At 35.7% G+C, this 27,845-nt stretch overlaps 1 protein-coding gene across 8 annotated transcripts in view; it reads right to left on the bottom strand.

Annotated features, from left to right (window-relative positions):
- Positions 1 to 1,253: 1,253 nt before the first annotated feature.
- The window catches only part of LOC150082917 (TOX high mobility group box family member 4-B-like), a 359,573-nt gene continuing 332,981 nt past the window's right edge, over positions 1,254 to 27,845 (bottom strand). For 4 of the 8 annotated variants that reach the window (XM_090377670.1, XM_090377673.1, XM_090377672.1 and 1 more), the window contains 4 exons: positions 24,736 to 24,951; positions 22,744 to 22,968; positions 14,445 to 14,605; positions 1,257 to 2,464 (listed from right to left, as the gene is read on the bottom strand). In XM_090377670.1, coding sequence (XP_090233796.1) covers positions 2,404 to 2,464; positions 14,445 to 14,605; positions 22,744 to 22,968; positions 24,736 to 24,951 — 663 coding nt within the window. In that variant the 3' untranslated portion in view covers positions 1,257 to 2,403. Of the gene's footprint in view, positions 2,465 to 14,444; positions 14,606 to 22,743; positions 22,969 to 24,735; positions 24,952 to 27,845 lie in introns of all 8 variants that reach the window. The other 4 variants (XM_090377674.1, XM_090377675.1, XM_090377677.1 and 1 more) reach the window with 3 other exon arrangements.

The raw sequence follows: 27,845 nt of genomic DNA on the forward strand, positions 1-27,845 counted from the left end.
TACAAATAACAATGCATATCATGTCGTAGAACTGTATCTCTCTAGTACTTTACAAGTTAGCTTAGGCTGCAAGTACATTTCTGATAAACCAAGAAAATGTCAAATGACTTTGTTTTGGTTAATTACAAAAACATCAACTACAAAATGATTTTGTAGGTAATGCTGTTTGACACTAAACAAGGTGCACAAACTGTTAATCATATTTGAATATAAAATTCAAATTTAGAAGCTTTCTGCTAATGAAGCAAGTTTTTAAAGCATTTGTTCAGACTCGAAAAGAAACAAAAAAAAATTTTTTTTTTGTTCAGAGAAACATATAGATAATAAAAAGTACACTTGTTCATATCAGCTACAAAAGCATTCATTAGTGTATGTCCACAAACTGGAGACCCAATTAGAAACTGTAGCATAGCTACTTTCATAATATTTTACAGGTACTGACAATGTAGTGCTTTCATTTTTTTTCTTCTGGTGTGCATTTTGAGTAGTTGAAGTACTCATATATTTTTTTTATTATTTTTTTTTTTTTTTTTTAGTATATAGTGGTTTAGAACTGCATAGAAAAATAACCTTCTGGAAAGATTGCAGTCACTGTGAGCATCTCATAGTTCATTTAGGAGCTCTGTATAATCTTGGGGGAAGTTGTACCAATAGTGTTTCAAGGAAGCTTAAATCCTGTAGGAATATATATGTATAATATATATGCCAAATGCTAACTTCTATTAACATTATTTATATATGGAAAATCAAGCAGAATGAGCCTCAAATTATGAAATAAATATTATATAAAAGTTGATTGATTGCATGCTACTTTTAAAGATTTATCTCAATGTTCTTAACTTTTCTAATTTTTAAATCCAAAATGAAACTAAGTTTTTTAATATTAATCAAAATATTATAACTAATAAAAAAAATAATGGCATTGAGGGAGATTTCCAAATTTTTTGCCAGACTCAAACACAGTTTCTCCACAATGAGATGAGAGCAATGTCATTTCCTCAAATGCTTTGCAGCCAAAAACATTACATTAAAATTTCAAAACATGCAAAGTTATGTAACATTTAGACTTCTGCAAACATTGAAGTCCAAAGAATACAAAAAATTTAAAAGTAATAAGTAGTTTTAAAATCAGTGTCTGAGTTTGGCTAAAGCAACAGGTTGCTAACTGGAAACCTCTCCTGAATTATTAGTTTAATTTTCATGGTTATTATATATTTTGAGGAATTCTGTATTTTTTTTTGTTTTTTTTTTTATATTCTGTACATATGAGATTACCAGTTTGTACAGAAGGCCAAGTAGTTTCAAAATCAATGGAACATTTTTCAAAGTAATTTTAAATGCCATTTGCAAAATCTCACATAACAGTATTACACTAATAGTACAATATTATAACAATGTAATAGTATCGTACAGCACTAAAATATTTTAGTTTCTAAGCTTTGTAAAATAAGATTTTACACAATTTGCCATGTGAATATGGACTCAGTCAATTAGAGTATAAACCCACCAATATATATACCTTCAGAAGTTTAAAATTCCTCATTTCTCTTTGCTAATAATAAAAACTGTTTAAAGAGAATTACAAATAAAATAAAACCGGTTTTAAATGACTTTTTTAATTAAACAATTTTATGAGGTACATTCTGCTTGACAGGGACTATAAAGTTAACTTTCTTAATTAACAGCACATGTTAAATGGAGGTTACAAGACATTCATGGTTGAATATCAAAGTTGGACAACAAGGACCACTCTTAGAATTGACATCGATTGGGGGAAGGGAGGGAATCCAAAATATATGCAAATGTTCTAAACAATTTCAACGGGATTTTTCTGCAAATGTATACAGACAATGATTAAGGGGCTGGGACTAACTACAGCACAGAAGAAGTGGTCCACCAGCCGAAACATCCAGATATCCCGTTCTTTTTAGTGCTCCAACACTGCTGACGGTGATTGTCTATGCAATGCAGCAGAAAAAACACAAAATGCTCCCTATGGACCTTTCTAAGCCCATAGCACCATTTATCAAGTGTTCAATTTCCTATTCCTGCACACGTAAGCTCATACCAAAAAAGAAAGGAAAAAAAGGGGGGCATAACAAACTGCCACTATTTGGCATCTTCATCTGTTTTCCAGCTGCCAAAAGTCATTTGAGTCAATCTTAAAACAGTAAAGTGGTCCTATGGACCCAAAGATGAATTCACTCTTGGCCCAATTCACAGTTTTAGCACATGCAGCATGAAATCCTTTATTAAAAAACTGTTCTTGATCTCCTGTATGCAGGAATAACGTGTTGACAGCAACAGTAATACTGTGTGGTCTGGTTTTAACCTAGTAGTGGGAAGTAAGTTCTAGAGGCAGGTTCCGAGGGTCATCTAGCACTTGATGAGTCACATAGTGACTTACTTCACAGAGGCGAAACTGTTGGTTTGTCTTGAGGCCACCCAAGCTGTAAACACATCCCTGAAAAATAAAATGCTTACAATTACCATTTGAAGAAAGAAGCCACATTATTATATTGATACTTAAGCAGAAGGTACTATTTACCAAGTTTTTCTCAGGTGAATAGAAGATGTGTAAAATTATGCTTAGCTGCATATAATCCTTTATACAAAATAACAGTCACAATAGAATTTATTTTGGAAAAAAAAAAAAAAAAAGCCAAACTCTTCAGTGGGTATAGCCTTGCAGTAAAGTGTAACATTTAATTTTATTAACGTACTGGCATGTTAACTATGCATAATGCATTTTTTATATTAATGTATATTTTAAAATGCTCTTTTAAAATAAAAGCACCCACTCGTACACAGGTGGAACTGTTGTTAACAACACAAAGTATGTTGTTACATGTACAACACACTTTGTGTTCACTCCGAATTGTTTAGTATAATGACACAAAGCAGTTTTATAACTGTTAGAGTACAGAATGAGAATTCCATGGTGGATGAATAACAAACTAGCCAGTTTAACAGTGCATAAAAAAAAAAAAAAAAGATGGCATGGAAAGTACTGAAGTTTATAACTACTAATGCATCTGTAATAGTACCACAGAAAAGATTAGGCTGGCAAAGACAGATTATGAGAAATCACTGGCTAAGAGAGCAAAGTACAGGAAAAAGGAGTTGTGTGTATACAAAGAAGACAATAACAAACCCTGCATAAGGGGTGCAGGGAAAGTCTTGGGTAACCCAACTGAGGCAAATTGAAGAGGTACTTTGCAACAATATTTACAGGAGAGAGATTCTTCAAGGTGCTGGTGAAACTGGAAAGCATGAAATTAGTAATACTGATATTTCAGAAGACTTTCAAACCTAAACACGAGTAAGGCTCCTGGTAATTTTGACGGCATTACTGGACTCTGGAAAATTCCCAAAGTATTGCAAATAAATAAAGTGGTTCTAAGAGGTGAATGGTAACTACCGAACAGTCAGCCTAATTTCAGGACTTCCTTGCACCTTACGGCTAATACTAAGTGTGCATTTTGTATATTATTCTTTATTTTAATAGTATGATGCAGGTTTCAAACATTATCATACAAACATCATGGCCAACTCTCTAGAGGGATCCTCTTCCTGAATGAATCCCAGTCATAAGGCTCAGTTATCTATGAAGAAAATTAATAATTTAGGTTATAAATTGATGTGACACTCATCAAATACAAACTCCTTTCCATTAATCCTTGTTTCCTGCACTGAAAAAACATCTGAAAGCACTTCATAGAATGGATTACCATTCTACGAGAAGTATTATTATTAGTAGCAGAGTATGATGCAAGAAACCAAGCTTATAAGCATCAGAGGAAGGAAAAAAAAAAAAAAAAAACTCCCACATCACCTGTTCATCCCCCTCTAATAATTTGTCTAGTTCTTTCTTGCATTTATTCAAACTGTCCACTTCCACAACAGATGGTAATTTGTTCCAACAATCAACCACCTGCTGGTTGGAAGTAAACCTTCACATATCTATCCCTCCTCATGTGCAGTCTGAGCAAGAGGAAGAATGCTATTTAGCATTGATGCTTGCAGTTTGCAGAACTGAAGCCTGTCTTCGTAAGACTGGCGCCTCCGTAGCCAGGTGGGAAGGAGCGGCAGTGCGTAGAACACGCTTCTTGATTAGACCGGGGTTCGAGCCCGTCACCACCAAATACGGAGGATGCGGAAAGGTCAGGGAATGACCACCGCATATCCCGGAGCAATATGGCCTTAGTTGCTAATGCTCCTAAAAACCAAATAACAAACAAACTTCGTAAGACTACTCTTTCATTCCCTTCACCAATCCTGTTACCTCTCTCTGTATCCTCTAAAATGAGGCCTTCACACCTGAATGAAATACTCAAGATGCAGCCTACACATTGCCTTATATAATGGGATAATCAATTCTGTTTCCGTATATCATAAACAAACCTCATGAGCTGTTCTGGCAGCTTGTCTGCATGATTACACCTAGTTTTTTTTTTGTTTTAATTTACACTACACTGAGTGTAGTACCACACAGTTGGTATGTTAATCTGGGGTTCTTGTTACCCATAAGCAGTACCTCTGATTTGTCAATGTTAAACTCCAATTTGCCATTTCTATCTAATTTATTTATTTTAGATCTAATTGACAGTAATCAGTAGCTTATCCTGATTACTCTCATTAACCACCCTGTCAAACTTTGTATCATCTGCAAACTTAAGAGATTAAGCCTTATCTATCTTCATCAATATCATTAATATAGAACTTGGGAACTCTACTAATAACATTAGTCCATGAAGAGTAGTGTTCATCAATAACCACTGTCTTATCTCACACAATTATCCCTTTATTCATAGCAGTAACCTGTCCTCATTGCCACTGCTCCAATCCGTACAGTAGTCTTATGTGCAACAGTAGCAAAAGCTTTCCTGAAATCCAAGTATGTGATATCAAAAATTATTTTTTGCATTCATTTCGTTTGTTACTGCATCACAATATCCAATGAGATTGTCCCTTATCAAATCCATGCTGTGACTGCAGTAGAACTGCATTCCTGCCTAGATAGGCGCCTCCTTAGCCAGGTGGTAAGGAGCAGCAGTGCATAGCACACGCTTCTTGATTAGACCGGGGTTCGAGCCCGTCACCACCAAATACGGAGCATGCGGAAAGGTCAGGGAATGACCACCGCACCAGAGCAATATGGCCTTAGTTGCTAATGCTCCCAAATAACAACATAACATAACATAACCTGCCTAGATGGTCCTGCATTACTTTTTTTTTAAAACAGAAACTCCATTATTTTTCCTGGAACAGAAGTATAGGTGTGATGGCCATGATGTAGGCAACTTGATCTGGTGAGACTGGTTCAATGTAGACAAGAGTATTTCTGTATTTCAAGCAAACTGTTTGCATAATAATCTCAAAGAGGTCTTAAAACATAGTGAAGTTAGTCTCTCAGAATATAAGGCGATTATAATCTATAGACTCTGGTTTATGGATTAGGTACAAGGAAGCCTATGGCTTATGCTGCACCAGCCAAAAAACAAAATAAATAATAATTAAAAGAAGAAAATAATAATTAATAAGAAAAAAGGAAATAGATAACCTATGCATTTGTGTGTCTCCCATAGGTAATTCTGCTGACCTTTGAATTTCCCCAAAATAGCAGCCTCTACCACCCATGTAGGTAACTTATTTCAGTAATTTATAATTCGCTGACTAAAATAAAACTAGAAAATAAAGGGTAGAATTACACACTACCATGAATCTTCTAAATTTAGTAATAGTGCAATCCTAGTTTGTTCATGGTACTTGAACCAAATATTATTCTCATAAATCCATTTCCCAGCCATCTCTTCATCTACTTAAGTAGATGAAGTGCCCTGACTAGATGATTATAGATATGCATAAAGGAGGTTGGAAAGGTGATAGCTATGATGGTTAAGCAACTTTCTGGGTCTGTAGAAATTATGGACTGCTGCATTTGGTCAGTGTAGCCATACATAAAAGGAGGAGAAACTGGCTATATAGATGGCAACTGTCTAATAAAATCCAGAGGTTAATAGCTGCTGCAGAGGTCAGGGAATGGTACTCCTTCACTTCAGAGTCAGAAATTCCCAGTTTTCTTTACATCAGGTCATCCAGAGCAATTGCAGGTTCAAGCTGATGTACAAGGAATGCAAATCAGCTCCTGTAATTCAGAGCTTGAGTGTCACTCTATGGCTGAGTTAGTCCTGTGTGAGGACAGGAAGGCCCCCCCCACCTCATGGAAACTCAGACTTGTCATCCAGCAAAACAGGCAAACTGACCAGAGAACACATGCAATTTACAGATATAATACACATAGTAAGATGAGGTAATTCTTGGATATCTCTAATATGCTCCCACTCATCTGTACAGTGTATTTCATATTAAGCATTATTCAGGAATTAAAAATACACATCACAGTACAGTCAGTCCTCGTATAGCACGATAGTTGTGTTCCTAGAAACCCTCGTGCAATGCAAAACCGTGCAATATAAACAACAGGCCCTATGGGAAAAATAGGGTTAGGTGCCGACCACCTCCATTTGGTTAGAAATGTGTGTGTTCAATTACAATTATCGTAAGCAGACTTGTTTTTTGTTTTATTTTCTATCCAAACAGATGACAGCCATTCCATCTCTTCCAATTCTTTGTGTCTTGATCTAATGGATTTTAATTACACTTTGAGTTGTTCCTGCTATGAAAGTTTTTATTTTCTCTGCATTCTTTGTAATTCTCGGCATTGCCTCATTTAGGTCTGTAGCATGTGCAATATCACATGGTCTTTCATTTTGCTCAAAGCATTTCACATTTTTTCTCTATCGACAGAGGTGGATTGGCCATAAGCCTTACCGGGGCAACCCCAGTGGGCCAGAGGCCGGTGTGATTTTGGCCATAAACCATAGTATGAGGCCACTATAAATTTTCCCGGGCAAGAATTTTTGACCCAGTCTGCCTCTGTTTATCGATATTGCTTTTCTTTTTTTCTCTGAATCTGCAGTGTCTTCACCAGGACTCTTCCTTTTCACACCTTTTAGGTATTTTACTCATTTTTAGGGAATAAAGCACAATTACAAAACGAGTAGGCACGCTTGATACACAAACAAAATACCACTGAATAAACAACACCGTAAAGGCAGAGATACACTATTAACACCTCACATTTTACTAAAGCACATTTCTAGGGGTTACTACCACATAAAACAATTTCCAGTTGCATTTGCGATTATACCGATAGCTGGAATTGTGTTGGTTTTTACGTTATGGTGAAATGTGTTTCCCCTTCACTGATATAAAAAACAAATACATTTTCGGAATCTTCTCTTCATTCCTATCGTGTTGCGTTCAGTTGGGGTGATTCTGCATTTGACTGCCATTTCTTGTAAACACAAAGGCGAATCGTGCATAAGCGAATTCGGTTCGTGTTATATAAGATATCATTCCCCTATTTATAAATCGTGTATAATCGAATTCGTGTAGTGTAAACACGTGTTATACGAAGACTGTCTGTATACCCATGCTATTTTTTGTCCACTTTTTGTTTTCAATTTTAATACATAATAAATCTAATTTATTGGTATTATGCATGCTTTATGTATCATTCTGCAATAAGAAGGTTCTCATGATATGATAATTCAAGCTAAGTGAATTTTACCTGGAATAAAAAAAAAATTGAGTAAGACTCAAATTAAACTGCCATATTCTGATTTTTATGTTTTATAATCAAGTTATTATCCATCAAAAACCAAGATGAAAAAGTAAATTGCTGTTGGCCTCAAACTTATATGCCTAACTAGATATTCAGTGGACAAATCCTAAGAATCAGGACTCACTAACAGTTATTTTCCATTGTAAAAGGATTACTCATTCACCTTTGTTACAGGAGTTACATCCCCTACTAAAACCATCCTATTCCATAAGACAAAACAATCATTCAAAGTAAGGGTTTAAGGAAAATAATAATTCTAAAAACTGATTAAAAGTGAAAAATTAAATAAGGAATTGCTTTAGCTATGTTAGCTACTGGATTCCTGAATTGTAATTTTTATTTTCAAAATATCATATAGTTTATATACGACACATATATGCACACTGTTTCATCATAGATTAGGCCATCTCACCCCTAAGAAGTAATGATTAATTCCAGTGGTCGTGTAACTAAATGAATAAATTTTATACTCCACAACAATGTCAGAGGAGTTCAGAAGATAAAGATATAAGAATATTACCATATTTAGTAGTTGGCGCCTCCGTAGCCAGGAAGGAGCAGCAGTGCATAGCACACGCTTCTTGATTAGACTGGGGTTCGAGCCCGTCACCACGAAATACGGAGGATGCGGAAAGGTCGGTCAGGGAATGACCACCGCATATACCCGGAGCAATATGGCCTTAGTTGCTAATGCTCCTAAAAACCAAATAACTAACTAACCATATTTAGTAGTAATGCATGCTTGAACCACAGTCACTCAAATTGTGTGTACAGAGCTAGAAGTTTAGGACTAACAACTACCAGAAAAAGACTTCACAGAATAGGTCAACTGTGGTTGTACAGCTGCTCACAAAGTAAAGCTGTTTATCGGCAATGCAAGTCACTACTTGTCTTAGTGCAGAGAATGGAACCAGTGGACATGAAACAGTGTAACATAATCCAGAGTGACAAATTATGCTATACAGCCTAAAGAACAATTCACCTAGACTGTACTGCACCAACAATGAAGGTGGGTGGTAGTAGTGTGATGGTATGGCCTATAGAAAGTAGTTTGAACTTTGTCCTCTACTTTGTATTGATGAAGCTACAGATCCAGTTATCTATCATGACATTCTGAACAATTCTGTGTTTAGCATTAGCATATGATGCAAGAAAGGAAGTTTTTTTTTTTTTTTTATGTAAACCCCAAACACGAGCGGTGTTAGAACCTATAGTACTTAGTACCGTGCTTGGGTTGGAGGTTGAGAACACGAAAGAAGATATTTGTTGACATTGGACTTGAACTTCTGTAGATTGTAATTGTCAGGAAATACGTATGAAGGAAGGTTGTTCCAGAAAACGGCAGTTGAACGAATAAATGAGGAAGATGAAAAGTTGGTTCTATGGGTTTGAAGTTGGACAATAAATGGATGTTGGCCACGTGTTCATGTTTTGAAAGAGAGAGAGAGAGAGAGCGGGAATTATAGAAGCCAATTCAGAAGAACAGTGCCCATGGAAGTATCTGTAGAAGAGGCATGCAGCAGAACCAGTACGTCTATGAGAGAGCGAGTGGAGAGATTGTTAGAGACACCACCCCAGATGTGGGAACAATATTCCATGGCAGGGCAGATTTGTGATTTATACAGAGTGAGCAGCTGTTTGGAAGAAAAGTAACGCTGAGAGCGAAAGAGAAAACCAAGTTTTTTAGTGCAGAGGAAGCAATATTTGTAATGTGCTTGTGCCAACAGAGATTAGAAGTCAGGGTAATCCCCAAAAGAGATATATCATTTTGCCTAGAAATCGGAGTGTCACTAAAGATAAGTATAGGAGCAGAAGAATCCTTTTTGCGAGATATAAGACAAGACTGAGTTTTAGAGGGGTTGAAATCAACTAAGTTGTCTTTGCCCCACTGGAGAATTACCTGAAGATCGGCATTTAAGGAATTGGTAGCAGATTTCCGAGAAGTTGAAGCTTATTGAGCAGGACAAGGTTTCTCAAAATGGAGAGTGGAATGCAATGTGCTATCATCGGCAAAACTATGGATAGGATTTCCAGTCAATGGAAGGTCATTAATATACAAGAGGAAAAGAGTGGGAGAAAGAACTGAACCTTGGGGGACACTGGCATTAGTGGAGAAGTTAGAAGACAGAGAACCATCTACCATCACCCTCAGTGAGTGATCAGAGAGAAAACTGGATAACCAATTACTAAAAACAGTTGGCAAACCATAAGATGGAAGCTTGTTTAGAAGACCTTTATGCCAAACACAATCAAAAGCCTTTGAGATGTCAAGAGCAACTACTTGTGTTTCACCGAACCTTTCCATTGAATTAGTCCATAAATGGGTAACATAAGCCAGAATATCACCAGTGGATCGACACTGACGGAATCCATACTGGTGATCGTTAATCAGACGGAAGGTTTCTAGGTAGTTTAAGAGTTGGTGGTTAATTGATTTCTCCATTACTTTAGAAAGAGTAGAAGTAATTGCAATGGGACGATAATTGGATGGGAGGGATTTGTCACCCTTTTTAGGAACTGGCTAGATATGAGCAAATTTCCAAGCAGAAGGAAAAACACCTTTGGAATAAGAGCTTATACAGCATAAGCCAAAAAAAAAAAAAAAAAAAAACACCCATCCATTTGCTCCAAATGTTTGTCCAGTTCTTCCTTGAATTTATTTATTTAAGCTATCAACTTCCACAATGACCAATGGAAATCTGTTGCAGCAATCAATCACCTGGTGGCTAAAGGCAAATTTCCACACATCTATTCTACAAGTGTCTTTCTTTCCTCAATTTGAAAATTTATGCCCACCTCAGGTGAATAACCTGAGCAAGAGGAAGAATCCCATCAGCATTGAGCTTGCTCCAAGCCTTATACACCTCAATCAGATCACCTCTTAAGGTGTAGTCTCTAGAAGACGCAACTTGTGGAACTTAAGCCTTCCTTGGTAAGAGCAACCCTTTGTTCTTCTCACCAATCTCATTGCCTTTCTTTGTACTCGTTCCAGCAGCACTAAATCCTCCCTAAAATGAAGCCTCCTGACCATTATACAAGGGGGACAATCACCTCCTCATCCCTGCTAGCAAAATTCCTGTATATCATTGACAAGACACTATGAGCTACTCTTGCAGCCTGTCTGCACAATTATCCTCAAGTCCTTTTCATTCTCCACTACCCTGAGTAGTATCACACAGTTGGTATGTTATTCTGCAGTTACTGCTACCCATATGCAGTACTTTTTTGGCATTTGTCAAAGTTAAACTTAAGTTGTCACCTGTTAGCCCATCTGCTCAACTTTTCTAGATCCTGTTGCAGTAGTGTATTGTCATTAACAACCCTGCCAACTTGAATATTAAGCATGATATACCTTCATACTTGCATTGTGATAATCCTTTGAAAAGGAACCATATTTGTGCGCTGAGCACTGCCAGCATGACAATTCTCCTCATCACAAGCACAATCAGTATAACTTCAGTTTGAGATGCTTGCCATTTTCAAACAATTTGAATTATTTGTTTGTTCTGGAAAAACACACACCAAGTTAAAGCAGAATCGTAATGAAGCCTTACATGAGCAGTGAAACAAGGTTCCACAATCCACATATCAAAAACTTGTAACAAGTGATCCCCCCCCCTCACCAAAAGTTACTTATTTCTATAAAATTATATCTACTTATTTCTATAAATTATATTTTTGTAAAATGTGATTCCTAGTAATCACATTTTACAAATAATGGATATAAAACTTCAGAAGTGTGACAAATGGCAACAAAGCCACTATACTATCACAGGATGAAGCCATTAAACTAATGCTAAAAAAATATTTCTCATTAATTTTGTCTTTTGACAAAAATACCTACTGCAGTTGGGGAGGGGTGCAAAATCAACCAAAAATGTTTAATACAGGAAACATTAAATGCAGTAAGTAGTGCAATACAAGTGCAACCCATTGTGAAGGCAAATTTGTTCTGCTGTCAGCAGAAATAATATCACAACAGACCAACTGTAATCATTGAAGACTACAAATTATTTCCAAGAATGTATTAAGTAAAATTGCTAAGAATTTTAAACAACAGACACTGGAAAATTTTTTTTTTTTTTTTTTTTTTTTTTTTTTTAAACAAGGTGAGAATGTTTATAATGTATTCATTGTTTTTTAAATTTCAACACCCACCTGATAGCTAGTGGGACTACTTTTTCCTGTAATACAGCCTATACATGTCTTGGCATAGACTCCACAAGTTGTTGCAAGGTGTTCTGTGGTAGTGCTACCCATGCACTGTAGTGTCCAGTAATGCTCGCACAATGTTGGTTGGATGGTTGAAGCATTGAATGTTCTTTTCTAGTTAGGTTCAAAACATGCTCAATTCAGATAAAATCAGAATAGGTGGACAGCCATGGAAGAATTCCATCCTCCCAACTCATACAATTTTTCAGGAACAACCTTTCAGGCCTTGTGCAATGACACATTTGTCTTGTTGATAGAAGCTGGAGTTTAAATATACTCATCAAGAAGGGGTTTTCTGGGTCAGGGGCGAGCCATTGATTAAAGGTGATTAGAGGACCCAGAGCATACCACAAAAATAGTTCCTAAGCCATAATACCACCAGTACATTCATGTGTTGCCTTGTGTTGCTTTCTCCAAATGTAGAAAAGCCCATCAGTAGGACAGAGTTAAAAATGGGGTTCATCAGACCAGATGATAGATTTCCACTGTCTAGTGTTGATGCTGACATGCCCATGCAAGGTGCAATTTCTTGTGTCTCACAGTGAGCATGGGTACCTGTAACAGCTGTCAACTGCCATAACCTATACAATCTAATGTCCAGAACAATCCATGTGGCTATTGGTCTTTCTCTACGTTGTGCTGTATAGTTAGCTGGGCCACTGTGCAATGAGACACAATGCTCACCATGGGCAATGATTGTACATAGAAGTTCCTCGTGTGACCTTTGAGCGAGTCAAGGTAGGCTTATGACATGGCAGATTGAGAACAGTGAACCATGTTGCCTGTTGTCAAGATACTGGCGCCTAAATGTCTTGCCCCACAATCATTCCACACTTGAAGTTGGAAAGATCTCAATGCCAACCCATTCTTTCTTGCAGACACTCAAATTGAATTGCCACCTGTGAAAACTACAGTCTTATACCAGCCATTCCTACACATGGGGGGGGAGGTTGTTAATGCAAAGCTGACTCAGTGTATATGCTGTCCAGGATGATAAATAAAGATTTGTAAGAAAACAACCTTTTTATTTCATCAAACATGCCTAAATTTAATATCAATTTTTGTTTTTTGCAAACCCACCATGATTACAATAAGTACCTCCTACTGTATAAAATACAGTGGTTTAAGATTCTTGAGAGGGGAAGAAACCATGAATTCTTGCACTTTAAGCCTTGTAGCTAACTGAATATTTTGTGGATTAATCCCTCTTTACAGGTGGTAATTCTAGTACCAAGTACTGATACAAGTTCAGCTAGTGGATATTATGTCAATTAATATAAGTGATGCTGTAGTAGCACGAGAGAGCCACCTGAAAAGAATTCATTAGCTCTTCATTAATTCATTAATTTATACATATAAACTGGCAGTGTGGTATTACAGGCAGGAAATAATGTTATATGGCTATTATAAATAGAGAGATTGGAGCAAGTGGGATCCAAAAAGTTAGCAATCTTATTGCATGTACTTATTATTGTCCAACATTATTTTTACTAAATTTTGTTAACCTTTTAGCAGCGAGTTTGATGCACATATGTAGGTCTCTTGCAGTAAATTTTCAAAGCAGTGGGCTCTGTGGCATAAATTTTTTTTTTTTTTGTGAACAACTGTATGTATAAGACCCATTATACTTAATTTGGTTTTGTGACCCCAAATCAGGCAACTTAAGTCAACAGGCACAATTTTCAAAGCTATTTTCATGCTAATATCTATTGTTAATTCCCTACAGAGATAAAGATTAACAAGTTGCTTCAAACACTAGTGTTTGAAGCAACCTTCAAAATGTAGATCTATGTATATACTGCTGACAGGATTACGCTTCAAAAATTACATTAGCAGAAAGACTACATACATTCCAACAGCTTGTTGTCTGTCAACGATTTAATAATTCTAAAAACTCTTTGCCCAATCCCCATCCATATAGGATTGATATCAGGTTCCAAGCTTGTCATTTCATAAGAATATTACAGCATTGTGCAATATGCTTACAAATTACTTAGTGGGTTTGTTTTCTTGCAAAGGAAAAATGGGAATATCAAAAGAGAAACCTACCCCCATTTCTCATAAATCAGATGCAATACTAATTACAATGATGGATGCTCAGCCTAAAATTATGAGAATACAGACTATATTTATTACTCACTGAATAAACCCTGTATATACTTTCTGAATGATATTACCACTAGTTACTTTTATAATCTCTGATTTTTCTTCTCAATTTTTCAAGTAGTTTTCAGATTGACACATGATGCAAACAGCTGTCATCAATGGATCTCTCTTTCACAAAGTGTTTTTTTTTTTTTTTTTTTCCATGCTTCATTCATCTACATTCTTCTTGGAAACTATATACTTAGCCAATTAGTTCTGATTTTTTTTTTTTTTTTTTAAAATTCTTAATGTTTTAAGAACTGTTGGATGTTGCTAGTCTTCAAATATGATTGCTTAGTCACTTATTTAATTCTTTCATCTTTGTAGTCTCAAAGCAAGCGTTGGTGTGTTTGGTCATCAGTAAAAGCTTGAACATTATAAAAAAGCAATTACTAACCTGCAATGGGATACAACACATTCACTGCTGCAATACTCTCGATCCCAGTCTGGAGAGTCAATTGCAGGGTTGGGGCAACCGTTTCTTAGACATGTCTGTGGGGGTGGTGGTGGGTGATGCATCATTCCTTCTGGCATAGCTAATCCTGGATTGCTTCTCATCTGTGATATGTGAATATAAAATAAATCCTGAAATTATTTGTTTCCCAGAACATTTTTTTTTTAAAATTAGAAAGGCGTTTTTTTTTTAGTTTGGAAAAAAAAAAAAAAAAAAGAGAGAAAAAGTTATTAAATTTGAAGAGTAAGAAACTCCCATTTATTTCAGCCTGGTGCCACAACAAAAACGGGAGTTTTTCATTCATTACAGTATAATATATAATAGGTTTCATAATCCTTCAAAAAAGAAAATGTTTTGTATACTTATTTAAAAAAAAATAAAACAAAAAAACCCCTTAAATCTCACTTTAGCATGTAATTGAAAGAAAACAAAATAGAAACCTATAATAAAACAAAAGAACTGGTCCATGCTTTATTATTCAACAAACTACAGTTATTACTGAAAATGTAAAATCGGTTTTGTGTTACTAAAATTCACACCTGACATCAGAAAAAAACTGTAATGAGTGAAGAAAATGAGCCATGGTTTGCCACTCTATATTCTTAAACCATCTTGTAGTTTACATATGATTTATTTCTCTGTGAGCTAAAACGTTATTGTTATATTTACATGCCCCACAGAAGAGACTCTTGCAGCTTGAAATGCTTTATATTTTTAATATCCTGGACAAGTACAGACCGAAAATTCTTATAACTGGTTTGAGCAAGCTGAATGCAAACATTGCAGATGTAATATTGTAAAGTTTAAACAACTCGAACCACATGGAATTTCTCACGTTTACATTTCAGCCATTAAAAAAATTTAGATTTGCAGTGACTGAGAAAACCAGGCTGCCCTCTGACAAGTTTGGATGACCGTTAAACAGCTATGAGATGCAGAACAAACCTATAAAGAAAGGGCCAAAATTTCTTTTCCCTTTTTGGGGGGGGGGGAAGAGAGGTAGTAATTTCCAAAGTGCAATATCGGGAAAATTATGGAAAAGGTGTGGCCAGCACAGAGATAAAGTTAGCAAGGATTTTTTATTCGGTCATGCATTCTCTATTCATAAGCTAAGGCACACATTTCATAACATGCAGGCCATGCTTTCAGGATCAATTCATAACCTGCAAATGATAAAAAAAAAAAAAAATTCCAGTACTGAATAATTATGGAGCAATTGCTGTTTGAATTTTTAAAAATCGCTATAATGTTTTCAGTGGTAAAAAATAAATAAGAATAAGCAGACATATACCTAGTAAAATGTTTATTCATACTAGGTACATGTCTGCTTATTCACTTATAATGAATACTCCAAAACCATTTTTTAAGAATTCAAACAGCCACAGCTCTGTACCCATTCAGAACTGAACACATATTTATATATATATACACTTTTTCCCCCATTGCTTTCAGGTCCCACATCAATCCCGAAAGGACAGCACTAGCATCTTGTATATTTGATGTCAGGTTCAAATGATCCAACTTTTGCCAATGCTGTTATTCTTAGAACCCTAAATAAAATTCTACTACCATTGCAATTTCTTAACTATTTGTATATGGGAGGGACTGATTATTTCTTCTGAGCAGTATAGTAAATGGACCATTCCAAGTTCCTCTACCCTGTGGCTGCCATTTAGGAAGCATTCTATTTATTTATTATTTTTTTATGTGTAGTAACAATAAGCACTTTATTTGCCCACTAAACAACTTTATTCCTATAACTCCTGTTTGGTTTACTACACATCTGTAATCAGATCTATTCATTGTTGTTACTGCTCATTGATATATTTTTTAAAAATATTGTGTTTTTTTGTTATTTATAGCTTATTCATTAGGGTTGGCTGTGGTCCTGGCACTTCAGATTCAAATCTGAAAGGCTGAGTTCTCACTTTCATAAAAGTGCACAGTCCATTGATAACTGAGGCCGTAATGTGACTTGCTAACAAAAACAGTTACAACAAAACTGTAATCAGTAATTGGAGGATTTTTTTTTTTTTTTTCATCAGCTACATAAAGAGACAATCACCAGTAATAATTCAATCTTATTTAGACCTTTCTTGGCTTTTTATAAACAGTTTTATACAAACAGTTAAATAAAATAAAACTGTAGAGCCATTTTTGAAATGACTCCCTGCCCCCTTTTTTAAACAAAGAAAGACCAAGTGTTTTAACCTTCTATACTTGGCAAGATAATCTGTATTTCTGGTAAAATTAGATGATAATTTCCATAAGGTATACCACTTAATAATATATAAATTTATAGAGAAACTACTCTCTTTTATTCTTTAGTTGCCTTTAAAACTAATTGTAGTAGTGGGCTTATTTTCACCAACTCTATTTATTTAGTACTATTTTATACTCTGTATACTAACTTTTATGCTGAATGCTATATTTCAAGAGTTTTAGTCAGGTTTAGTGTATTTAAAAACACAATTAAAAATCTGATTTGTTGCAATCAACTGCAAGTTGTGCAGGAGACCAGTCTCCAGTCATCCAATGTCCAGTGCTGATGTTCTTTTGCCCAGTTGAGGCATAGAGTCCTGTGTTGTGGTGTTAGCAACAACACAACACTTGTGGGTCGGCAGCTCCCATAACCTAGTGCAGCTAATGATTGCCTGATGGTCTTGGTTGAGACGTTTCTGGTACCTCCGTCATTGAATTTGGCGGTGACATGTGCCAATATCACTCTCCGGTTAGCTGAAACAATGAGAGACATATCGTCGGCCCCGTTCATCCACCACCTTTCTCTGCCCACAGTGCTGTCCATGATGAGATGTTATTCCGAAAATGGCATATTCCTGATACACTCTTGAACAGGGATAGTGCAATTTCTGTACCACCTCTGTGCTAGAGTGACCCCACGTGTCGAGCACCTACTATCATCCTTCTTTCAAAATCGGTTAACTCAAGACGTTTATTCATACTGACATGGAATTTCTGCCGATTCATACCTGCCAAGTCGTGGGTTCGTCCACTAGCAAGAGGGGGTGACAGTGTTGCATTGCCCAGGAACCAGATATCCCATGAATTCTGTCCTTTCATGTAATCCCACTTAAGTGAGGATTGACCTTAATTAAGCTTGTTCCAGGTTGTACAATTACTCCTCTTTTTGAATGTTTATTATGAATTTACAAGCAGTCAGTATCAGTGTAACTTGATCTTGACATAGTCACCTCATAAAAAGTTTTAGCAGAGCTCTAGATCACTGAACTGAATAAATTTATTTAAAAAATAATCAAAGAATAGTGCAGTGGAAAGAAATGTATTTACAGAAAAAAATTTAGTTGTCAAATGGCAGTAAGATGAAGGCAAAAAAAAAAAAAAAAAGCAAGCCAGTAGTTTATATTTTCAAAAAAATTAGTGTCTCCATAGGACTTAACACGCATGTTTGTGTGTATTTGCAAACACACATGGAGATGACAAAAAAAAAAAAAAACCAGCTATTTCTAAAATAAACACACTACACTATGTGTTGTAATGACATAAAAATTTGCCTGGGTGTTCCTGAGATCTTTTTTTCATTAGTGACAAAGATCATTAGGCACCTACATGTTCCTTCTGGCCAACATGCAGGAAAAAAAAATCTTTTCTTTACCTCACTAATGAGAGAGCTAAACAGGCTCCAACATGTTTGGCAAACCTTTATGCAATTTTCAATTAGTCTTCTAAATTATTATGTTGTCTTACACTGCAGCATACTTTACAACTTGTTCTTCCTTGCATTATTGTCCTTCAGCTCTTTCATATTGAAATTTATTGTAACCACACATTCTCTTTCAACATAGTCCCACACCTTGTCTCAGATTTCATCATGATTCTTCAGTAATATAAATAATGTAGTACCAAATTCATTTTTCACAGTCTATAGCAGTGGTGGCGAACCCATGGCATGTGTGCCCATAAGTGGCATGCATACAAATTTTTTGAGCACGTGCAGTTGAAAGTGTCCCAAAAAAAATTTCAAACTTTGAAACATTGGAATCCACCTTGAGTCATGACCTGTGCACATCTGTTCTATCTGCCAGGCATGTAGTGACGTGACACCACTCAGTAAACAGCTGTATTCATGCAGTGAGTTATTATTATCCATATGGTACAAGGAAGCCTGTGGCTTATGCTGCACCAGCAAAAAAAAAAAAAAAAAAAAAAAAAAAAAATCCCGAGTTACCCCCTGAGAGAGAGAGAGAGAGAGAGAGAGAGAGAGAGAGAGAGAGAGAGAGAGAGAGAGAGAGAGAGAGAGAGAGAGAGAGAGAGAGAGAGAGAGAGAGAGAGAGAGAGAGAGAGAGAGAGAGAGAGAGGTACAAAGGAATCACCAAGAAAGAGAAGAATGATGATATCTAGCTCAGGACCCTGGGTTTGCCAAGCCCATACTCACCAGATGTGGTTTGAAGTTGGAGTGGTGAGACGTCACTAACAAATTTGTGTGATTAAATATCTTGAATATTGCCTTCTGAGGGGAACACGAGGCTAGTTTTTAAAAAGATTTACTGTCCCTGGTCTATACTATTAGTTGTATGGCACACGTAAGCCCCAGGCTTTTGCTGCATAGGCCAAAAAAACCCCACCTATCTGACTGACTCCTCATGTAGGTATCTATCCAGCTGAGCTGTAAATTTCCCCAAGCTGTCAGCCTCAACCACCCATGGAGGCAACTTATTCCAATAATTAACAAATCTCTGGCTAGTTCCTGTAATACAGTTTTCTGACTCATAAAACTGCATCAATAGCACTATCAAATATTCTTGCACCCCTTTGGTGTAAAAACAGTCTTTCCCATGATGTATTTAAGCTGTTTTGTGGCCAGAAGGAATCAAGCTATATGAAGAATGCAACAGACTTAATTATCACTGAAGAAACTTTCCTGGTACTGCACTACTGTCAACAGATAGCTTTAGCTATATTACAACTTGGATTATGTTTTTCCCATGGCAGCTGATGTCAAACAATTTTTTTACAATTTTTGTCAGCATGCCACCACCAGAGCCTAACTGCTATCTAATGGATGGACCAATTTATCCTACCAAGCTGTCACATAGCAGCCTCATCTTTTAAACAAATTTTTTTCTTAAAATTAAGACCATTGCATTATCTATGCAGTTTAAATCCTGCTGGCCATAAAAACAGTTGCATCTTACGAAGAAAGAAATTTCATTTTTTTCCCCGGGTGAATTCTTAAAGACAGATGCAATCATTTATACAAATGCCAAATTGCCTCTTATTACTTCAGGATTGTAAAATGTGCCAGATTTTGCAGTTTAATGGATATAAAAGTTACTCTTGGACTACTCAGGAACTCAAGACAGTATTTCTCAAAGTGACATTTTGCCAACTAGATATTGGTGATTAATTTCAAATATTGTAATAATGAAATGTCACTTAGTGAGTTGTCATTAATTGTAGTTTTAAATAAAGTGGTAGGATTTTTGGAAATGGTGCCACTTTTTATTCAAAGAAATGTGAAAAAACAAATGCAAACAACAGACATTTCTTCTCTATTGTCTTGATGTGAAAAACCTGAAAGCAGTTATCTTCACAAATTATCAGAAAATCTACACAAAATCTGTGCCAAGCAAAGATCCAACTTTCAGATTTCAAATACCAAAATAGATTAACACTTTATCACAGATGATCAGAATTTCTCTTTATTTTATTTTTTTTTCACTAAACTAAAATATGCCCATATTCTGTGTTAATGAGAAGATGAACAAAACTTTAGCCTTATTGTACCTCAAACATTCATCCATCTGAAGAGATGGACAAATGTTCTGACGAGTTATTTGCATTTGGACTTTATGTATGAAAAACATCTAGAGAAAAAACAATTCAGGAGCAAATAATTACATTTTGGGAGGGAGGGAGGGGGGAGTGTACACAAATGACAGAATAGACTGATGCTGACACAAAATCAAAACAGATAACAAAAAGTATTTGATATATGCCATAGTTTGTGCTTAACAGAGAGAGACCTGCAGCAGCAAGGTTGAAGCCCACTCTGACAAATTCAGAGGTCCATAATCAATAAACAAATATCAAACTTTAATGAAAATTGGAAGAAAGTAAATTTCCCATAAAACCTTAAAATGTATATGAGCTCCACAAATCTGGAAAACTGAAAAGTAAGCGATGCTGATGTCTCAGCTGCAATTCGGAGAAAATCAAAAAAAAGGGAGTTGGACTTTCACAATGAAGCTGCCTATAAGTTTAGCTCTCTGCTATGTTTCATATGAAATAATATTCATACATTATGCAATTTTTATACATTTAGCATTAGTAGAAGCATATGATGCAAGAAAGCACACTTATACAGCATCAGTTGGGGGGAGGGGGGAGAAACCATTTCACCCATCCATTCACTCTTGCTCAAACCATTCAAGGCCTTATATACCTCAATCAGATCACCTTGCAGGTGCCTAGTCCCCAGACACTGCAATTTGTAGATCAAGCCTTTCTTCATAAGAGCAACCCTTTGTTCCATTCACCAATCTCGTTTCCCTTCTTTGCACTCATTCCAGCAGCTCTACATCCTTCCTAAAATGAGGCCTCCAGACTTGTATACAGTACTCAAGGTGTGGCCTTACCATTGCCTTATACAAGGGGATAATCACCTCCTTATCCATGCTAGAAAAATTCCTGTATATCATTGACAAGACACCATGAGCTACCCTTTCAGACAGTCTCCACAATACTCCCAGGTCTTTTTCATTCTCCACTACCCTGAGTGTAGTACCACACAGTTGATACGTTACTCTGGGGGTTACCGCTACCCACATGCAGTACTTTACATTTGTCAATGTTAAAACTTCAGTTGTCACCTCTCAGCTCAACTTTTCTAGACCCTGTTGCAGTAGTGTACTGTCATTAATAACCCTTCTATCATTTGCAAACTTAAACATTAAACCTGATATACCCTCACCAATATCATTAATAAATACAGAAACAACAATGGGCCGAATGCCAGCCCTGGGGGACTCCACTAATAATGTTAGTCCACAAAGAGCAGTGTCCATTGATTACACTGTCTTCTCCCACTCAACCATCCCTTAAGGCCATACTACTCCAATTTGTGCAGTAGTCTTTCAAGTGCAACAGTATCAAAAGCTTTCCTAAAATCCAAGTATATAATATCAAAATTATTTTTTTGCATCGATGTCAAGTGGACCAATCTGATTCTTCCCCTTCCTTCTAGATTTTACGTAAGTAAAGAACTCTTTGGTTTTTTCTTTGATTCATTTGCCAAAGATTTCTTGTAATCTGCCTTCACCTGCTTTGTGACTTGAATACAGACAAGCTTATATCTACCATGAGTCTCATTAGTTCATCTGCCTTCCATTTAGCCATAAATCTTGAACAGTATTTTTCAGTTGGTAAGAAAAGCCTAGTAGATTCTGATTATTTTCTTGAATGCTTCCCATTTAGAATTTGCAGTTGGTTACATCATGAATTGGTCCTACTGTATATAATTTATAAACTGTCCAAGACCACTGTAGTCACCTTTACAAAAGCAAAAACCCTTCCCTTTACCCTTGATGGTAGTTACATATTTATGTAAATCCCACATCAGCACACTGTGATCACTGCCACCCAGTGGTTCCTTTATCTGCAGATTCTTAATGCATTAAGAATCTGCAGATAAGAATAATAGATAAAATCTATTATTCTTAGTTTCCCTAACACAGCACATGTATTTACTTGTTCTGCAGCGACTCCCAGCAGTCCTCGAAATCCCCAGCCTGTTTTCCAGGCCGCTGCTCATTCCAATAGAATATGGTTACTTTGTGCAAATTAACCATAGATGTCAGGTTATAGCTTCATATCCAGTATCCTGATTAACATCAGAAGAGAAAAGAAACACCGAACAGCATTATGAATACAATGTAATTGCATTTTATGTTTTAATTGTTTAAAATTAGTTTGAAATCTGGCTCCTCCATCTTTGTCCACATAAACCTCTGAAATTTTCAATATAGTAGCTGAAGAATTTATGGAGATTTAAAGAGTGCAAGAGTACTTCTATTAGAGTAGTTACTGATCACTTAAAGAGCTTCATTACTTCTACCTGTCTTATAATTAAAAAAAAAAAAGATGCAGTATACAAAGATACAGGAAAACACAGAAGTATTTTCCTATACTGCATTTTGTATGCTGCATCTTTTGTGCTGCAAAATTTAAATTACAAGCAAAAATTTTTTAAATATCAACATACTGGAGACATATTTGTTGAATATGTTGGGCTAGCAGAAGCTGGCTGGCTTAGAGTCTGCACCTGTTGTGGTGGTGGCCCTTGTGACATTTGTGGCCTACTTCCCATGGGAGGAGCCATTTGGGAAGGAGCTTGCTGCATCATAGGTGGAACTTGTGGCTGGAGCTGATGGTGAACCGGAACCATCTGACTTTGAACCATTGGAGGAGGATTTGTGGTCATTGGATGCTGTAAGTATAAAATCAAGTTAATAAACAAAATGCATTGTGGTTTTTAATGGTAGTTTTCTCTTGTCAATTTTTACATTTGTATCTAGATGTATCTATTAATTTTACATTTGTATCTATTATCTGTATGGACTCAGTTCACTTAAAAAAGAATAAAATATATTACATGTAATCTCAGCTTCTCCCCTCTCTTTTATTTGGGAGTGCAAGAGGAGAGATAAAATTATTATTCCAGAGCTATTTGAATCAAATACTAGCCAATTTATAAAAGTGGGTGTATCTTCTGTACTGTTTCTATTAGGGAGGGGAAAAAAAATGTAACAGGAATGTTTGTTCTTTTAATATAAAATTTAATTTCTAGAGGTCACTAATCATTTCAGCAACACCTAAAGTGGTAAACTTTGTACCATGCTGTGACAAATTTTGCCACAAGCCCTGAGAGTTGAGTTTTGGAAACCAGCTAAAATAATTTAGATTTTGAAAGTGTGTGCTACATTTATTTATTTATTCAATCAGTATATATTTTAAAAATGAAACTAGTTTTCTAATAAGCAATAACCATCAAAGATAAAAACTTTTACACAAATTTTCATGGATAGAAATTTATTAGAATTTATTGGCTATATATATCCAATTTTTGTAGCCACTTTTAAACAGATGTGAAATTGTCACATTCAGTGAATTTTTACTGGAATTACTTCACGTTATTCCACAATTAATAGAATTGTTGCATGCCACTGAACGATGTTTCTTCAAACAGTCAAAGTTTCTCTTCTTTTAGTCTGAGGTTTGTATTCTGGACCACATAACAGCACTGCTTCCATCACTGATGGAAGTAGAACCCTTGCATTAGTACAGTTATAATTATTTCCCTTCCACACTGGTAGATAACACCTAAGTTTCAATCTGTCTTTGTAGGAAGAACTTTTATGGGTTTTTACCTCCCATAAACTCTAGTTTTTCATCCTACAGAATACAAGCAATTTACAAACACCATATACTGCTTCCCTCATGGCAAAAAAAAAAAGCAAATGAAGAAGAGTTGGGAAATGTTACTGATTCATGTATTCCTCCATAATTCTAGCACTAAAATTAACTGGTTGCCAGCAGCACAAAGGTTTGTTACTCCTGTGAGCGTTGGGTCTAAGTGACCCTACATGGAATTTAAAAAATCGCAAGAAATAATTAAATTGTTCAGCTTTTGGTGCCATCTTTATTTTCAATCTTTTATGAAAAATTCGGTTTTTATATTAAAAAAAAATTTTTTTTTTCCAATTAATTTTTGAAAGTAATACTTCCTTTAGACCCATTGGCTGGCAAAATGCAAATCGAAAAACTCAAAACACTCCAACACGTGCATGCAGTAACAGGTGTTCTGCTGCATAAAATGTGAAGCATGCACATCAACAATTTGATTACAAATAATGCTTCAATGTCAGGAAGCCAAAGAGCATTACTGATTTAAGGCAAGCACACATCTATTAAGTTAGCCTGCTGTCAATAATTGAATGTGACAGATGCTATTCAACACATGAATATAATTATGTTTAACTTAATTCCCAAGTTTTTCTTAACTGTGCAATAATTAAGAGAGATTTCAGTGAAGAAATCCAAGAAAACATTTTCAAAAACAGCTATTAGGAGTTTCAGTTGCACGAATGGGGCAGATGAAGAGCATCAATTTCTGAAATAATGTCTGGGGATTTCATCAACCCCACACATTTCAAATTGCTCACGAATAATCAAGAATTTAAAGAAATAGTCTTACCATTCCCCATACCTGGCTGGTCATAACATTTTGCTGGGGAGGTGCCATAGTTACAGGGGGCATACCTTCCATCAGTGATGTTAGAAGAGGAGATTTCTTTTGGAGAGGAGAAAGCATTTGACCAGGAGGAGAGTTGGATGCTGAACTTGTGGCTGGTGGTGTGGTAGAGCTGATTGAAGAACTACCATATACATTATCAGATTGATCTGCTGCAGCCTGCAAGAAGATGGTGCAGAATTTAATATATCTTCAAGAACAGATAAAAAGGTAACACACTTAATTTGTATCTAGTAACCAGATTCAAAAAAAAGGGGCACAATTTTATAGATTTTTTTATATAATGGTGACGTCCATATAAGTTATTTTAGAAACATACAGTGTCCACGTAGATTCCTCTATGCATTATCCATATACAGTAAACTCCTGTTATAATGATTATATTTAAAATGCTTTCCTGCTTATAACACCTTTTTTCCCTTCTTTTTTAGGTTCCAAGAACAAATAACTCTTGATTGAGTTTTGATTTTGAGAAATGGCTGGTTGAGACTGAAGTCCAGGAGTTGTTTATGGTGCAGCTGGCTTATTTTATAGAAATTATTTCCAGTGGTGTTGTTTATTTCATATTTAATTCAAAGCTTTTAAGGTATAAAGGCTGCTCTTTACAATTCACTACCTTCCCATATATCAGTGTATTTGCATCTCAGCTTTTTTCTTTTTTTCTTTTAAATTCAACACTGTTTGTCTGCTTTCTTTGCTGATATATTAATCAGAACAGTAAACTTCGGAAAACTGTTTACTATTTGGTAAAATCAGAACAGTAAACTTTTAAAATCCAGCACACGAAGTGCTGGATTTTAAAATGTTCCAGATTTTAAAGAGAGAGAGATTTGTTGGTTGTGCAGTTTTAGAATAGCACAAATTCAATAAACATTAAGTGCAAACAATTCAAATTTACACATGTAAATGAGTTTCCCTCGTATTGCACTACTTTCAACAGATAACTTTAGCTGTATTACAACTTTAAAATCTGATTTTGTATACCACATGGCAGCTCACATTGAACAACTTCTTTACAACTGTTTTATCAGTGTGTTGTTAGCTGCTAACTAATGACAGACAAATTTGTCCTGAACTAGGCTGTCCATAGCAGCCCCATCTTTTGGAGAGGCCATCTGAAAGTAGTGCATACCAGGGCAGCTCATTACAAAGGCAGATTTGTTCTGAAAATTAAGACCACTGCATTATCTATGCAGTTTAAATCCTGCTGACCACAAAAATATATTGAAGGAAAAGATCATCCTTCAAACAAAAAAAAATTTTTTTTTTTTTTTTTTTTTCAATCATTTATGAGTGCCAAATTTTACATTTACTGTATTTTGAGTACGTGTTCAACACAGCATCAATAAATTTCATTAATGACAATATTATTAATACAGTAATACTCAAGGTACTTAGTTTAATAAAATCCTTTTCAAATTCATTCTTTTTAATAGCATGCAAAAAAGGTGCCATAAATAAAAAGCAAGCATAGTATACATTGGACGAAATTAAGTGCAGGTTTTCAACCTACATGAAAACTACTGCTTCATGAAAATGGCAGAAACCTAAAATATATACCAAACAACTCTTCTGACCATATATGGTTATCCTATTTATTATTATTTTAAAATACTGATGAAAAATAGCCTGCGGAAAGGGCAGTCCCATATATATCACTTTGGCACCAGTCTCTCTGAAAGCACAATAATAATGGGATAATGATTTTACAGATAAGAGAGGTATTTTAGTCCCAAAAATGTCACTGATTATGTCCTGTCATGCAGTCATCTTGACCAACATCCAATAAAATGAATACCACTTACAAAACAATGCGATTTATAAATAAAACAGTAATTTTGGAAAAAGCGAGACCATCTTGCATTCCATTTCATCTTTGGTAGGATAACAGGACATCTCACTCATAAACAAGATATCTGGTCACCTTAATCTATATAGCAAGGGATTCATAAATCTATTTATACAATTTTTATTAATAAAGGTAGAGAATATGGAAAAAGTTAAGTACAAGTATAACCAAGTTTCTCCCCGTCACCCAAACTTATATAATCAATATGCAGGGACATTGGATGATTTTGCCCCCAGAACCATAAAAGCCTTTCTTGTGCTCTAACAGCTTCCACTCTTGGAAGTTGCTTTTTTTGCATTGTTGTAGAATCATGCACAACTACACTTTCCAAGTGTAGTTGTGCATGATTCCACAAATTCTCAATGGGATTCACATCCTGAAACTTTGCAGACCACAGCTGGTGCTGCATATAATGCCTGCACTGTTATCCAGGTAAACTCAGCACATTGTTTTTTCACAGGGACCAAACCAAAGCATCAAGTGAAGGATAGTTACACATTACAAAGCAACTTAGTTCTTATATGTAGCAGAGTGGTCAATACAGGAGTGCAATGGTACACACATTTGATTTGAAAATGGTTTGAGCCCATGTGATCACCAAATGCAATCAATGGTAATATTCTTGACAAATCAATCAAATAAACTCCTCTGACCTACGTTGTTGAAAGAATCAAATACTTTGCAATGTAAATCAACTTTGATTAACTTTCCCATGTAATTTAAACTACTAGATTCTGCACTAAGCACAAAAGTAACTTAAAAAAACCCCTTGCTTAGAAATAAATCAATTTGGATAGAAAACATGCTTTCAGAAAATGTTAAACATTAAAATTTCAACATTTTATTTTGTATTTGTGTGTATGTTTGGGGGAAGGGGGCTGATGGTGATGCTCCAAACACTTTTGTGGCTTGCTGCTCAAGTGTTTGATAATACAGCATAGTATAATTAAATTGCTAATGAATGGGAAACAAGTAACTGCATAGCTGAAATTTAGGGTGGACAATAGATAGGCATTACCAAAACAACAATTCCTTGGCTGTGCTTTATGAGTAGTACTAATAGAAAAAGACTGATGTTACTGTTCTTGCTGGGCTTTAAGTGCATCAGCAACTTAGGTTATATTATGCCACTATAGATTATGGCTGTACAAGTGTATGTGTATGTTCATGAGTCAATTTGCATACTGTGGAGGCTGAAAAACCC

This window comes from Mastigoproctus giganteus, chromosome 7, assembly GCF_048544385.1.
Source record: "Mastigoproctus giganteus isolate SK-2022 chromosome 7, ASM4854438v1, whole genome shotgun sequence".
NCBI classification, from domain to species: domain Eukaryota; kingdom Metazoa; phylum Arthropoda; class Arachnida; order Uropygi; family Thelyphonidae; genus Mastigoproctus; species Mastigoproctus giganteus.